At 35.3% G+C, this 16,964-nt stretch overlaps 1 protein-coding gene across 5 annotated transcripts in view; it reads left to right on the top strand.

The window, feature by feature from the left end:
- Positions 1-16,964, top strand: part of COL25A1 (collagen type XXV alpha 1 chain) — a 456,257-nt gene that overhangs the window by 238,017 nt on the left and 201,276 nt on the right. For all 5 annotated transcript variants that reach the window (XM_047718185.1, XM_047718182.1, XM_047718187.1 and 2 more), the window contains exons 3-4: positions 11,199-11,243; positions 13,298-13,305. In XM_047718185.1, coding sequence (XP_047574141.1) covers positions 11,199-11,243; positions 13,298-13,305 — 53 coding nt within the window. The remainder of the gene's footprint in view (positions 1-11,198; positions 11,244-13,297; positions 13,306-16,964) is intronic.

Raw genomic sequence — 16,964 nt, 5'->3', positions numbered from 1 at the left:
ATTTTTGTTGTTTCTAACTAAAATACCAATGAACTATTTTTACTAACAAACTATTAATTTTTATATTTTTTATTACTGGAATAACTTATTAGAATAGAATACCCTCGGGGCGCCTGGGTGGCTCAGTGGGTTAAGCCGCTACCTTCGGCTCAGGTCATGATCCCAGGTCCTGGGTTCGAGCCCCGCATCGGGCTTTCTGCTCAGCAGGGAGCCTGCTTCCTCCTCTCTCTCTGCCTGCCTCTCTGCTTACTTGTGATTTCTCTCTGTCAAATAAATAAATAAAATCTTTAAAAAAAAAAAAAGAATAGAATACCCTAAAACATTTCTTAGTGTGTCTCTCGTGTTTAAAAAAAAAAAGAGAGAGAGAGAGAGAGAGAAACATACTTTTACAACTTTTCAATTGAACTCATTGCCTTTAAAATAAATAACGTATATCTGAATAACACTCTGTAGAGAGTTATGGAGCTTGGCTATTATAAACTTTAGTTATTACCTATTATTTATTATGCTTAACTTTCTCTTATAAAGTGACATTCCATGGAGATTAGAAACGAGGAAATTTGAAACAAAAACACACACACAAAAGATATTTAAAACAAACAAGTCTGTATTACATATAGTGCAGTACATGCTGATCTAAATTATCTTGGGAAATAAATCTCCTGAATAAAAAAGTTATTTCTTTTAAAAATTAACACCATATGAAGTAATGTTGGCATGATCAAATTGCCCATAGGCAGTATTCCTTTAAAAGTTCATTGAGTGCTAAGTCTTATGCCAGTTGCTAGAGACACAAGGATGAACAAGGGAATTTGTACCCCCAAGAGCTTACAGTCTTGTGGGAGAGTAGAACAAGTAATAATAGTACATTTGCCTAAGTAGCCATGTTATAAAAAGAAAAAGCAGGCCATTGAGAAAATGAAGCAGTTTGGAAAGTTGGCGCTGGTTGTGTCCAGTCTTGTAATCTACGGAGTTATGAGATCAGAAGTGAGAAGTGGCATGCTGAGTCAGAGAGCACTAAGCTTGGAATCAGGAAGCTGGTGTCTGCTGTGTGGGACCCTCAGCAGCTTGTTTTCACCTCTCTTGGCTTCAATCTTACATTTGCAGAAATATGAATCATTGAGGTACAAGCTTGTTTAATCCGGTGAACTTTTACTGCAAATGGTTGCAATTCAATATGGCATTGAACTGTTCATATTAGTCGGGTATAAAGCACTATGAAGATCTGTGGGCTACATGACCTCTTGGGTATGTTGTACTATAGAGATTTTAGGAGTACAGAGAAAATACATTTTAGCTAATATTGTACTTCTACCAAGCATTTGCTGTTTAAGCCTTTTACTTCTAATTGTGGAATGAAAAGCTTTGGTCTATGTTGAAAGAATTTCAGGCATTAAGCAAACAAGCAGGTGGGGGGACTTTGGGGAAGGCTCTGAAATTAATCTGTGCTTACGTGTAAGGTTAATCTAGAATGAATGAAGGTAAACCTGTTTCAGGAAGGCTATCTCCTCTGTGCCCAGACAGGTTCCTCCCTCTTGAGAGCCATCTGCAGCTGTTGGAGACCTATTCCTGAGATTGGGTGTAGGGGAGGGACATCCTAGGCTTGCACACATTTCTCCTGTAGGCCCCCTATACCAGCACGCACAGGCACACAGGACTTCAACATCTGCTTCCTGCTTCCTGCTTGTCCTTTCCCTCCCTGACTACCAGCTCAGTCTCCTGCTCTTTCCCTTGCCTTATCATTTCTGTTTTTCTGCCTCCACGTCTCTGGATAAGAGTATTTAATTTTTGGAATAGTTACTGTTATTTGTGGCATTTTTATATCATTTCTCTTACTCTTAAAGAGTCTCTTTGCCTCTGGAGATGAAACCACTAACTAAAACAATTTAGCTTTTTATTAGGAGGTGTCAAATTGTTTAATTTGAATTTTGAAGTCTTACTACTTCAATTGATGAATATGACAGTAATATATCTTGGAAATAGTTTATAAGCTTCAAGGAATTTATGAGAAATAAAGGAAATGGTCACTTAACTATGTAAATAGCACTTTATGGTTTTCATCCTCACAATAATCATATAAAAGGGGGTGGTTTTACTATTATTTACCAGATCTTTAAACAGACTAAAATTAAAGAGGTTAATTGGAAGTCAGCTCAATTTACACAGTAGTGAAAACCTTAAAGTCTCTTAACTTTGCATTCCATGTTCTTTCTTTATACTAACTTGCCCCTTCGAATATTTTAATTGGAAGGTAACATTAATTTCTCTCAATCTTATTCACATACACACTCAACTTTTCTTACTAAATACTCAAATACATTACTACTATTGATTAAATATAACAAGGTAATATAAATAATGCGGAAGAAGGCGCTAACCTTTAGTGAACTCCTAGTTTATGTTGTTATATATGTTCATTATCTTTTTCATGGAAATTCATTCAGGAACTAGTTCTCAAATGACCCATGTCAGTAGTGATCATTAGGTCATTCTCATAATAAGATAGCACATTTCTCCCTATTCTGAGGTTTTAGATCATCTAAGCATGATCACTCAGGAGATGAGTCTTCCCTTTGTTTCTTTTTTAAAAATCCACTTCCCTGAAATAGAACTGACATGTAAAAAACCATACATATTTAATCTATCAACTCAACAAATTTCAGGATAAATATACATCTGTGGGACCATCACCATGATCAAGGCCCTAGACATATCCATTATCTCCCAAAGTTTCCTTCCACCCTCTATTACTACTATTTTGTGTCTAGCGTAAGATCTAGCTTCTTAGGAAATTTTACATATATGGAACACTGGTGTTAGCTATGGGCACTGTGCTGCATGGTAGATCTCCAGAACTTATCTTCCATAACAGTAACTACGTACCCTTTGACCATCATGTTCCCATTTCCCTCTCCTCTCAGGCCCTGGCAATAACCATTGTACTCTCTGCTTCTGTGAGTTTGACTATTTTAGATTGGACATATAAATGAGATGACACAGTATTTGTCTTTCTATATCCGGATTACTTCACTTAGTATAATGCCCTTCAGGTCTATTGATATTATTGCAAATGGCAGGAATTTTCTTCTTTTTAAAGGTTGAATAATATTCCATTACATGTATATGTCACAGTTGCTTTAACCATTCAGCTGTTGATGGACATTTAGGTTTTTTCCATATCTTTGTTATTGTGAGTAGTGCTGTGATAAACATAGGAGTTCAGGTATTTATTTCTTTTTGAGATTCTGACTTCAATTTCTTTGGATAAACACCCAAAAGTGAGATTGCTAGATTGTAGGTTAGTCTCAGCTTTAATTTTGTGAAGAATCTCCATACTATTTTCCTTAGTGGCTGCACCAATTTACCTTCCCACCAACAGTACACAAGGTGTTAGGGGATGATATCTCATTGTAGTTTTGATTTTCATTCCTCTCATGGTTCAATGATGTTGAAAACATTTTCATATACCTTTTGGCCATTTGTAGGTTATCTTTGGAGAAATTCTACATAGGTTCTTTGCCCATTTTTAATTCCGGTGATTTCTTCTTTTGCTTTTAAATTGTAGGAATGCCTTATATTTTGGAGGTATTAACCCCCTACCAGTTATATGGTTTGCCAATATTTTCTCACATTCCATAGACTGAGTTTTTATTCTGTTGATCATTTCCTTTGCTGTGCAAAAACTTTTTAGTTTAGTTTAAATCCACTTGTTTATTTTTTGCTTTTGTTTCTTGTGCTTTTGGTGTCATAATCAAAAAATCATTGCCAAGACCAATATCAAGGAGCCTTTTCACTATGTTTTCTTTTAGGAGATTATAGTTTCTGTTCTCATGTTTAAATCTGTGATCCATTATGATTTGATTTCTTTCTTTTGTTTCTATCTACATCCTTTCTTTTTTTTTTTTTAAGATTTTATTTATTTATTTGAGAGAGAGAGTACACGAGAGAGCACAAGCATGGGAAAGAGCACAGGGAGAATCAAACTCTCACCTGAGCAGGGAGCTCGGGAGCTCCATGTAAGACTCAATCCCAGGACCTTGGGATCATGACCAGAGCTGAAGGCAGATGCTCAACCAACTGAGCCACCCAGGAACCCTATCCACATTATTTCCCCCCCCACCCCAGAATGGAGACAGCCAGAAATGTTTGTTGAAATACAAAGCAGGAGATAAAAATGAAACAAAACAAAACCCTAGCCCATTATGAGTTCTGAAACTTTTCTCAAACACTTCCTATTTAATTGTAAATGTTTATATGTGGTAAAATATTTTACGAAGAAAAGTAAAATCCTAGTAAAAAAATCTCTTCTCTGAGTACTCAGAAAGGTTATGTTTAAGCTCACCATGACATACTAGTAGGGGTGGGAAAGAATGAATAGATTCAAGTAATAGGAGTAGAATTGACCAGTTGGGGGTAATTTATCTGCTAAACCAGATAAGGGTATTCCAGACATATGCCATAACCACCCGTGTGTGTGTTTGTGTGTGTGTGTGTGTGTGTGTGTAGGAAGGCCCATATGTAAGCATGTTTACTTCTTGGCAGATATCTCACCTTAGAGAAGTCTTGTGACAGCTGGGTATGCCATTAGTAAGGTGTAGAGTGCTCCAGCCATATTAGTTTGGGACCAAAAGAATTGGCTTGGCTTAAGACACCTTACTATGATGTGATTTGATGACCCAGATGTGTCTCAAGTTAGGTTTGTTGACACAGGTCTTTAAAGCATTATCATCATGGTTAATTTTTTTCAATGCCTATCTCAGGTTGAAGGTTTGCATTGTCTTTCAAGCAACAACTCTGTAACATGAAGAGCACCAAGTGTCATGAATTTTCTTATTATAGAGAACAATCTGGTTTTATAGCCTCCCTCCATTTTCCGTAACTCATTCTTCATTTCATGAATTCTCTGCTTGTAAATTTTCACTTCCTCTGTTGCTGATAGCTTCCCATTCATATTCTCGAACCAGTTTCTTTTGCAGACTCATGGCTTTTGCTGATAGAATTCACTGAAAATTTCTACTACAAGGATCTGGCCAAATTCAGTGAATAAGAGTCAGGTTTTAGCTTCTCTATTTGTTCTTAGAGTTCATGCCTGGCCAACACTTCATCACTCAGTTTGGAATGGAAACAGTCACTATCTTTCTCCACTATTATTAACATCAGTTTTGTCTGGGCAACATTTATCATTTGTCTTTTCTGATTTTTCATTATCTCACTCTAGTGATCTGCCAGCTGTCTAGTGTTAAATTCATCCCATCCTATCATTTTTGTTTAAAAATGATTTTTCCCTTAAATTCACAAGCAATATCAAATTGTCTTAGAGGCACAATAGACTTTTTCAGAATTTCTATTTATTCCCTTTTAAGCAAGATCTGTATCTATGTCTTTCTGAGAGTTTTACATAATTTATTACTTCACTAAGCCTAATATAATATAATAAGACTCACTTCAGTCTTATGTTTCTTACAGTAACTGAAACATCCTCTTCTCAAATCTAGTATTTTTTTTTGTAAACGTCACTGAGTTTAGATTCTTACTTTATCACAACCTAGTTCAGCTTCATTTTCTCTCTCACATATTATGAATTTCTTTGTAAAACCATTGACTTTCAATAGGTATGTTTTGCCAATTATCTTTTCCATTTCCTTAAATTTTATTCTTTCTCAATTCTCAGTATAACAGGTGTATTTCCCACAGCATTTGGTATATGTATTTTTAAGATTTATCTATTTATGTTAGAGAGAGAGAAAAAAAGAGAGTGCACACAAATGGCGGGGAGGGGCAGAGGAAGAGGGTGAGAGGAAGTCTTTTTTTTTTATAGGAAATTTATTAATTTTATTTTTTATAAACATATATTTTTATCCCCAGGGGTACAGGTCTGTGAATCACCAGGTTTACACACTTCACAGCACTCACCATAGCACATACCCTCTCCAGTGTCCATAATCCCACCCCCCTCCCAACCCCCCTCCCCCCATCAACCCTCAGTTTGTTTTGTGAGATTAAGAGTCATTTATGGTTTGTCTCCCTCCCAATTCCATCTTGTTTCATTTACTCTTCTCCTACCCCCTTAACCCCCCATGTTGCATCTCCTATCCCTCATATCAGGGAGATCATATGATAGTTGTCTTTCTCTGATTGACTTATTTCGCTAAGCATGATACCCTCTAGTTCCATCCACGTGGTCGCAAATGGCAAGATTTCATTTCTTTTGATGGCTGCATAGTATTCCATTGTGTATATATACCACATCTTCTTTATCCATTCGTCTGTTGATGGACATCTAGGTTCTTTCCATAGTTTGGCTATTGTAGACATTGCTGCTATAAACACTCGGGTGCACGTGCCCCTTCGGATCACTACGTTTGTATCTTTAGGGTAAATACCCAGCAGTGCAATTGCTGGGTCATAGGGTAGTTCTATTTTCAACTTTTTGAGGAACCTCCATGCTGTTTTCCAGAGTGGTTGCACCAGCTTGCATTCCCACCAACAGTGTAGGAGGGTTCCCCTTTCTCCGCATCCTCGCCAGCATCTGTCATTTCCTGACTTGTTAATTTTAGCCATTCTGACTGGTGTGAGGTGATATCTCATTGTGGTTTTGATTTGTATTTCCCTGATGCCGAGTGATGTGGAGCACTTTTTCATGTGTCTGTTAGCCATCTGGATGTCTTCTTGGCAGAAATGTCTGTTCATGTCCTCTGCCCATTTCTTGATTGGATTATTTGTTCTTTGGGTGTTGAGTTTGCTAAGTTCTTTATAGATTTTGGACACCAGCCCTTTATCTGATATGTCATTTGTAAGTATCTTCTCCCATTCTGTCAGTTGTCTTTTGGTTTTGTTAACTGTTTCCTTTGCTGTGCAAAAGCTTTTGATCTTGATAAAATCCCAGTAGTTCATTTTTACCCTTGCTTCCCTTGCCTTTGGCGATGTTCCTAGGAAGATGTTGCTGCGGCTGAGGTCGAAGAGGTTCCTGCCTGTGTTCTCCTCAAGGGAGAGGAAGTCTTTAAGCAGACTCCCTGCAGAGTGCAGAGCCCAGTGTGGGTTCGATCTCAAGCCCCTGAGATCATGACCTGAGCTGAAATCAAGAGTCAGACGCTCAACTGACTGAGCCACCCAGGCACCGCTGGTTTATTTCTTTAAGGCTCTGATTGAATATTTAAGACATATGTGTTTAGAAATATTCTTTGTTTCTCAACTTCTTAAAAAGATATCATTGCTTTTTTAAAATCACTTTTTCATAATTTAATACATTTTAAATTATTTTTATGGTTTATTTCAAATTAGTTTTAAACATGAATGCAATTTATTTTTATTGATAAAGTCTACTGTTTAAAAGGAACATTCTTCAGGGGAAAATGAGAAACTAATTCCAATAAGCAAATAATAATTAGAGATTTCTGAAATTTGTTATGAAAATCAAGACTAGGCTCTTCTGACATATTTTATGTGGGTGAGACAACAGTCAATCTAAGTACCTTCCACTGTAATTTTCCCTCTGGTAGTTATCAACATTTGCTCATTATTCTTGAACATTATTACATTTAAGTGTGATTTATTTCTATTGCCACTTGGGGTATAAGTTCAACCTCAGGACTCAGATATTCAGTTCTGGAAAGCTCTCATCTATTATCTCTTAAACAAGGACGTCTCTATCATTTCTTCTGGGTTCTCTTATTGATATAAGTAAAATTTTGTTCCTTGACAAAAATAAATAGCTAGGTAGGTAGATAGGCAATTAGATAGAAATATAAATAGATAGGGTCTTAGTCTTTTTGCACTGCTATAATAAAAACCACAGACTGGATGATTTATAAGTAGCAGAAATGTATTTCTCATAGTTCTGTAGGCTGAGAAGTCGAAAATGAAGGTGGTAGCATGGTCACCTTCTGGTGAGAGCCCTCTTCCTGGTTCATAGCTAGTGTCTTCTCACTCTATCCTCACAGTGTGGAAAGGGTTAGGGGATCTTTGTGGGGTCTGTTTTATAAGGTACTAATCCCATTCATGAGGGTCCCAGCATCATGAATTAATTGCCTTCCCAAAGCCCCACCTCCTACTACCATCATTGCTGAGGGTTAGAATTTCAACATATGAATTTTGGGAGTACACAAACATTCAGAGCAGAGTAGTTAGAGAGAGAGAGAGAGAGAGAGAGAGAGAGATCAGTATCGGATTTGTCTCTGGGCTGCATTCTGCATCTTTTACATCAATTCGGTCTTCAACCATATCCAGGCTAGAATTTGAATATTTTGTTCTTTTTATTTTTTTTAATTTCAATGACTATTTTTCTTTTAATTATCTTCCAGGTTTCTAAAAGTTTCTTTTGAATACATTTTTAAAAAAGATTTTATTAATTTATTTGACAAAGAGAGAGATCACAAGTAGGTAGAGAGGCAGGTAGAGGGTGGGGCAGGGGAGAAGGCTCCCCACTGAGCAGAAAGCCTGATGCAGGGCTCCATCCCAGGACCCTGAGATCATGACCTGAGCCGAAGACAGAGGCTTAACACACTTAGCCACCCAGGCACCCCTCAAATACATTTTTAAGAAAAATTTATCTTTTAAATCCCTTATTCTTCAATAGATGTTACTTCTTCATTTATCTCTTAAAGTATAATTAACATACCAAATTTTGTCTGATTTTTAAAAAAGATTTTATTTATTTGTTCATTTCATAGAGAATGTGTGTGCATGCATGCAGGGTAAGGGCCAAAGGGAGAGGGAGAGGGAAAGAATCCTAAGCAGGCATGTTGGCAGTGGAGCTCATAACTTAGGGCTTAATCCCATGACCCTGAGATCATGACCTGAGCCCAGATCAGGAGTCAGACACTTAATGAACTGAGCCACCCAAGTGCTCCTGTCTGATAGTTTTTAAAAATTAATTTTACCTGGAAATAATTCATGATCCTATTATTGAGTATTGCCTGTCGCAGCCTTAGATTTCTTCATTTGTTTTGGAATTTTTTTTGTGTACCCATTATGAGTAGGAGGTATTTTCTTTCTTTTGCTATAGTTTTCTCACTATGAATGCCTTTCTTTTCTCTGTACTCACTCTTTCTTACCTAGTTCTTTTATGTTTGTTTTTACCTGACATCCGCAGCCTTCTAGACCAGGTTGGTTCTAAGCTAGCATTTCTGGACTCCTGTCACAGATTTATGTTGTAGATATCATAGAGTTAGGCACCCAACCAGCAGATGGTTACTTCATTTTCTGATTGAGAGATTATGTCTGTATTCTTCAGCCGTTAAGCCAGAGACTTGGTTTTTGTTGTTGTTGGTTTTTTTGTTTGTTTGTTTTTCAGCTTGTCTTTAGCATTTCTAAGCCACTGATTCTGGTTAGAGAACTTTTGTGTATTTATTCTCTAGAAATAGTACTTGTGGCCATCATTCCTCTGTGTAGAACTAGGTTCTAGAACTAGGTTCATGGCTTTATCCCTGCTTTCCACTTCGCATTTCTGGTCCATTTCTAGCCTGTGGACATACCCATTTCTTTTTTGAATACTAATTATTCTATTACATCTTATACATCCCATCCATCTTATACATAACCCGTATCACCTCCTATGAAGACCACAGACATCGTTAAGTATATAGTGTTTACTAACTACTTAGTTTAAGTGATTTTGTATAGAAAAGAAAATCTGATTCCTAATCCTAAGGACATTGTAAATATCAGAATATGTCAATATATTTCTGTGCATGTATGTTTGAGTGTGTGTGTAAATAAGTATATTTTTCATACCTATTAGGGTCCTACTAAGTTTATTTGCCTATTTATGTGATTCTCCTTCTACTCTCAGTTTGGCCAAGTATATCCTGAATAGTATCCAAGAAATTTTACTCTATGAAGAAGGAAAGAAAGAAAGAAAGAAAGAAAGAAAGAAAGAAAGAAAGAAAGAAAGAAAGAAGAAAGAAATTAGTTTCTCTTATTCCAGAATACAGAGAGAATCTGAAATTCTGAATAACAGTTTTTGACTCTGCTGCAAAAATTCTCCTAACATTTTCAACCAATTTTATTATTTGATTGTTTTTAACCTCTTACAAAACACAGATGGCCAGACTAACTCTATGTAAGAGCTTGAGGGAAAACTAACTGGCCCACTGATGTTTCTGTTCTCATGACAGTGTTTCCATGTGGAAGTTGGTAGCTCAGAATCCCGTTGAAAGTTGGTTGGATGCTAAGGCCTGTGCTGCTTGTCTCTTAAACTTTCTAGAGTTTGGAAGTCATCAGTCCAACTTAGCAGGTCGTTCTTTAAAACCAGGAGGGTCTGTATTTTCCTTGGCCTCTTTCTTCCAGCAAATATTATAAGACCTTAATTCCCATTGTGGGCTAATTATTCTTTTCTATTTGCCTGAACCATAATTCAGTGGGATCTAGTCCTACTCAAGGAAATGAAGGCAGAAATTATATAATTGAGAGCAATGGCTTAAAAGCCATGAATGCCTAGAATCTTGTGTTAAGTCTGATGCATACTAGCTAGGTGGTCTTTATAGGCAATTCACTGGGAAAAAAAAAAAGAAGTTTTTTCCTCCCCTTTCAAAGCGAGATCATTGTAAAGATTAAATATTTACTGACTGACAATAATGAGCTAGCTCCTTAGAAAAATGAGACCTATAGCTAGTACCTAAACACTTTCCAATTAAGAATATGGTTTTAACTCCACTGGTTCTCAATTAGAGAAATTTCAATATATGTAAACTCATATGTAATAAAATAGAAATATTGTAAGGATTATCTCCTTTATGAATATATACTTTTAATTAACTGTGAACTAAATATTTTTAAAGGAATCGTGATGGACCTGACTGAAGAGGAACTATTGTCATTTGTGCTCAGTGCTTTTAATTATTAATATACTACAACCTTTAGAAAAAAAATTTTCATAAGAAACATGAAATCTCAACAGTACCAATTTGCAATTAAAGTTTTTCTTTATTGATGTTATCTAGACAGGATGATTGAAAGTTCTGAATGTTTATCGTTCTTAAGTAATGCTAGATGTTTAGACATCTGGCGTAGGTTTTATAATTAAATGAGGCTTAAGAGTTATGCTGATAGGATAATGCTGGCCTTTACAAATATCTGGTCCCTTTCTTGAGGTTGTTAGTTAAAAACAGTGATAAATTGTAGAAATTACTTACTAGCCATTTTTGAAGAAGAAACAAAATATTAAAACCATGTTAAAAAAAATATTCTTTATATTTTAGGCCCTCCAGGGAAACGAGGTAAGAGGGGCCGAAGAGGAGAATCTGGTAAGTTTCTCTTTCAGCGGCTCCTTGTCATTAATGTTTTGGTTAGATTCCTGCATCTGTTCCTCCTAATTAATGATTATATTGTCTTTCTAGAGGTTGTGCATAAGCTTATGTGTTTAAATCTCCTCTGCTAGACCTAGAATATTTTTCATCTTCTTCTTTCCATCAAACTGTAGTTAGAAGTTTGGAAAATATTGTTAATTTTTTAATGTTTGATAACCACTGGGACCCAATTTTGGGTTACTTACTGCATCAGGTGAAGTTTGGCCTTTCTGCTACAGTCGACGGTTTCTAGCTGCATGCAGTGTGGCCATTCGCCCACGCTTCCGTCTCCATAGAGAGCAAATGCAGGATCTTTATGAAAACATCTGCTTTGGGACACTGAGGCACATGTCTTGGAAAGCTTTATTGTTATTTTATACAAGTGGTACAATTTTGTTATGCTTTTACTCTCATTCATTTCAAAATTTGGAATTTTTATTCCTCTTGTATAACCTTAGAATTTTCGTGATGACAGCAGCCTCAGTAATCAATCCAGCATTTTCATTTTGTAGTTGAGGAAATGGACGCCCTGGAGCAGTCAGGTGATTCGGCCAAGGGCGTGCAATAGTTTATGAGCAAAATTTGAAATGGGACCAATTGACCTGGTGCCCATTTCAGTTGAGTTTTTGCTTTCAGGCCAAATCACTGTCTGTATCTTCCTCTTACCTTGCAAGGAAGAATTGATGGCCTGATAACATTTCGCATGGTGATTGACATTTTTGGTGTTTTAGACTTTATAAAAAAAGCAAGACAGTAAGTATACACTCATTTGGATATTTGGTTTCAAAAAAATTTTTTTTATTTGAGTTTTTTCTTCACTTAAAAAAATTTAAGGTTTGATTCTAGTGTGCTAAGAAATACCATTTTCCACTATTTTTTAGTAATTATTTATCAATGTTAAAAACAAGCAATTTCTAAGTGTTAAAATAGCAGAAATACTAACCTACCAAAAAAAGCAACAGATTGATTTGCTGTGGGTTGTTGTGTTTTTGTTTTTTGTTTTTTATTTTTTGTTTTTTTCTTGGTCTCATTTCCTTTTTCAGAGAAGAAAACAAAAGATGTCAAAGTAAAAGGGATTTATGAAAATTCAGTAATTTGGGCAGTATAGCTGCTTAATTCCTTTTAAGTATTCTTAAAAGTTATCTTTAAACCTCATTTATTCTAAATAATTGGATGCTTATATAGGGATCCCTTTCACAATACAAAGTATTATATTAGAAGATGGTTTATAAATGTGTTTTAAGAAAGAAATAGTGAAATATTAGTGGAACAAAATAATCAGTGAATTGATCTTTGTCAAAGGAAATAAAAAGGATTGGCGGGGAAGGTAAACCTTTCGTACTGATGTGAAGTTTTATAGAAAAATTAAAAAGTCAGTTCCTAACTTATTGACTACTAAAAACTTGTGTTTTAATTGAATATGCAGTGTGGAAATATTGAAATTTTCTTAGACATTGCCTGTGTTTTGATGAGGATGTACAGTTTCAAAGAAACAAATATTAGAGTTTAGTGCTTTATATATTGGCAATGCTACTGAGTGAAAAATATCCTTAGAAAAAGTCATGGGTAAATTTCTCATTTAACCACTTTATCAAACTCAAGAAAGTTATATATCAATTCTCTCTAACTAGGCTATCATAAATGACCAAAGATCCTACTGATTCATATTTTATCTAAATTTTTAGGTATAAGTAGGACTTAAGTCTTAAGATGAGTCTTAAGATGAACCTTAGTAATTCATAGACAGGTCTCAGGGAATCTGAACATCCATTGAAATTTCATGTAAAATTTGAAGTTCAGATAGATGTAAATACACTTTTCTGATGTGGTATCAAAGTTGTCCATGACCTAATAAAAAGATTAAGAATCACTGAATTCTAAATGACTTCTTCATCTTGTATTTTGCTGATTGTGACAATGTTTTCATCTTGTGTTTAATCTTAATATTTTGTATCTTCACTAATTCATCTTCCCCTTTCTCTTATTCTCTCCAACCCACCCCCACCCCACAGGTCCTCCCGTAAGTATATTTTCTGCATTTGGGCTTTTGTACATTAATTGGGATCAAGTACATTAAAACTTTGTTATGACATCAAAATATAGTCTATATTTCAATTAGAAAAATGTTACTGACCTTTGAAGAGTATTTAGTGTTGGGAAATTATTTTTTAAGTAAACTATTTTGCATATGTTCACGTGCAAAACATGTTTATTAAAAAAAAACCTTATTTTTAATAAGATCACAAACCAGTTACTCTCCTGGGAATTTTGGAATAACTTATGAAGCTCCTGATATTAAATACTTTTCCTGGAATTCTGAGGTTTCTCTTGAAGCAAATCCCCATGCTATTTCACACTTCTTTTTTCATCTGTTTAAACTTGTATCTGAAATATTTGCATTTGCCAGTTCACCAAATGTAGATGGCAACATGATCATGGAAATGATACCCCCTGTGGGCTTGGTCTGGTACTCCCTCCTTAGGCAAAACTCCCTTTGAAGTCTATTGGAGTTTGCCTGCTTAAAGAACATGAGATGGAGTCCTTGGAGGGTTGCACTTTCTTTTTTCTTTCCTTGAGTAGGTCAGAGCTGTAGCATTCCAGACTGCTTTGCACTCACAGGAACAGATTATCTTGTCAGCTTTGAGCTAGATGTGTTTTTGAGTAATAATATCCTGGATATCTGTTGTCTGACCTCAGTGTTTGCATTGTCCACTGTACGTTTACGGTAGCAATGATCATTGGCCTTGAGATATTTGCTCATCCCGCATAGCCAGTTTGCTCTAGGGTTCAAAGACTCCACATTGGCAACGTATCTAACAGGCCAGCATGGTCTGGGGAGAGGAGCTTAGCGTATACTCGTTTACTTTATTCAGAGGAAGCATTGGCTTCCAAATATCTTTTGCAGTCTTCCTGCCACGTTCAAGGTTGGAACATAAATCATGTTAGAAGTGACTTTGCTTTTGTAACTGACTTTCAGCTCCTGCTTAATGCTAGGCAGATGGCATGGCCCAGGTCTAGGAGCCTTAGTCTTTGGCTTCCTACGTAAGCCTCTGTCTTTAAAACTAGAAACAAACCATTACTACCGAGAGGAAACTCTGGAGATTACAGCCAGAATATAGTGTTCAAGGCTTTTTTTGTTGGATGTAAGTATTAGACATGCCAAGAGGTAGTTAAATCTTGCTTCTGCCATATGGTGACATTCTGGGTTCTAGTATTTCCTCTTTGGCCCTTCAAAAGTTTTCAGCCACCATACAGCCCCTCCCTTCTTGGGACTATCTAGTAGTCCAGGTTCTCCATTAAAGATTTAATTGTTCTTTCTTATTAAATAGAAAAGAAAATCAAACTAATATGTTTAAGCATACCTGGGAGATATTGTGGGTTCAGTTCCAGACTCCTGAAATAAAGAGATAAACACAATAAAATGAGTCAAATGAAGTTTTTGGCTTCCTAGTGCATATAAAAGTTACGTTTACACTATACTGTACTCTCTTCAGTTGTGTAATAGCATTATGTCCAAAACAAAACAAGGTACCTGCCTTAATTAAAAAATACTTTCTTGCTAAAAATGCTAACCATCATCTGATATTTCAGTGAGTCACAATAACTAATCACAGATCACCATAACAAATATAATAATAATTAAAAAGTTTGAAATATTGTGAAAATTGACAAAATGTGACACGGAGACAAAAAGTGAGCAAATGCTACTAGACAAATGGTTTCTGTGGACTTATTTCATGCAGGATTGCTACAAACCTTCAATTTATAATAAAAAAAAACCCTATAGTCCTGTGAAGCTCGATAATGCGAAATGTAATACACATGTCTGTATATGGCAAGTAATATTCTAGGCACTCCACACATATACTTTCATTTTATCTCACATAAATCCTGGTGTTACCATTCCCAATGCTCAGTGAAGGCAATACTCACAGAAGTTAATTATCAATGGTTGCACATTTAGAGAGGGTTTATAACTAGATGTGTCTGGTTTTAAACCCTTTCCACTTACCACATTATCCCTATCCCTTATGAGATATGAGTATGTTACAACATGGATCGCTGTCACACAAGTTTGTCAGGCTATGGTCAAATCATATTCCTTGAAATAAGTAATTATATGTATTAATATCATGTCCAAGAAATGTAAAGGTGTTGCTCTATAAAATGAGCATTCAGACTGTCCCATCTTGATGGCATTTTGAAGAAGGTATACTGTGTTTCAAAACTACATGAAATCCAAGAAATAAGGTATAATTATAAGTTTTAATAATAGTTTATAATTTATAATTTTATAATTTATAATTTATAATTTTAATAATTCAATAAATAATTAAATCAATAATTTAATAATAAATGGGTTAATAATACTGACTAAAAGATAATTGATGCCATGTTTAGAAAGATGAAAAACCATTGATTGCAAAAAAGAGAAAAAGTATCTATTGATCATGCTCTCTTTACTCATAAAATGGAGTCTTCTAGTACTTGGGACCCCGTATCATGGGAACACTTATGGGTGAAATGCCTTAAAATGAAATCCTCTTGAGCCTTTAATTTCTAAACACTTATGATTTTCAAGAAGGATTAGTGTTTTATCAAATTTTACTTTATAGTTATAAAATATTTCCATTGTATTTCTTGTATCTGAATAAAAATAAATGAACAGTGACAACAATATGGTTAAAAAGGTTTACCAATGATATATTTATTGAGGTATAATATCTAACTGTTGACAATTGTAATTTGAAGTGACCATACTCATCCTAGTTTTAGCAACATTTAATTTTATGTGTATTTTTTCTCTTGTTCCATTTTTTTTTCATGAACTGAAATCTGAAAGTTTCTGTATTTTTATTTTTAGAGGAACTTTTTCCCCTAATTTTGCATTTAAAAATATGTTTTTATATATTTTTTATATAATAAAATTATATAAAATTTTATATAATAAAATTTCTTATTCTTCACAAATAAGAAATTGGATGAAATATCAAAGCTTATGCTCCCATTTTAATGACAGTTGCCCTTGCTTCCATCCTTTAAATTCAGTGTAAAGCACAAGGTGGTCTGAGAATTTCAATAGTCTTGCTTTTGGTGAGGAGTCTATGGCACAGAGCCTGTGCCAGACCCCTTGGCAACAGTAAATTCCTCGAGCTCCTTCTAGCCATGAGCTTCTGTGGTCCCATGGTTTCACATGTACAGAAAGATTATGAAGTGTAACCTGGTGTCTTGTTGTGTATTTTCTTGCCATTCACGTTCATTTGTTGTGAAATGTGCTCAGTAGGTACAAAACAGCATTCGTACACTTAGGAAACAAACAAATAAAAGATTGATTGGTCTGAAGGACAGTATCAGATCTTCTGCCACTAAGTCACCTTTTTCATTGCCCTTCTGAAGTAATACCCTGACGTAGAATTAAAAAAAAAATTAAAAAGCATAATGATAGAATTTAATGTAGCAACTTTCCATTTACACCTTCATTTGATGTATTTTGGAAAACTTAGGTATGTTACACTAGAATTATGTCTGGCTAAAGTGATTATTCTCTGTCAGTTTCTATGTCTTGCATATTAAGATCATTTATAATTTAAACCTTGAAATACAACTTGATTTTGATCCCACATATCAATTTACTCTTTAGAAAGGAGCTTTTAAGCTTAAAACTCAGTTACCCTCTTT

The sequence above is a fragment of the Lutra lutra genome, chromosome 2, assembly GCF_902655055.1.
Source record: "Lutra lutra chromosome 2, mLutLut1.2, whole genome shotgun sequence".
Classification (NCBI taxonomy): Eukaryota; Metazoa; Chordata; class Mammalia; order Carnivora; family Mustelidae; genus Lutra; species Lutra lutra.
The sequence above is the reverse complement of the archived record's forward strand: the minus strand, read 5'-3'. Positions and strand labels throughout refer to the sequence as shown.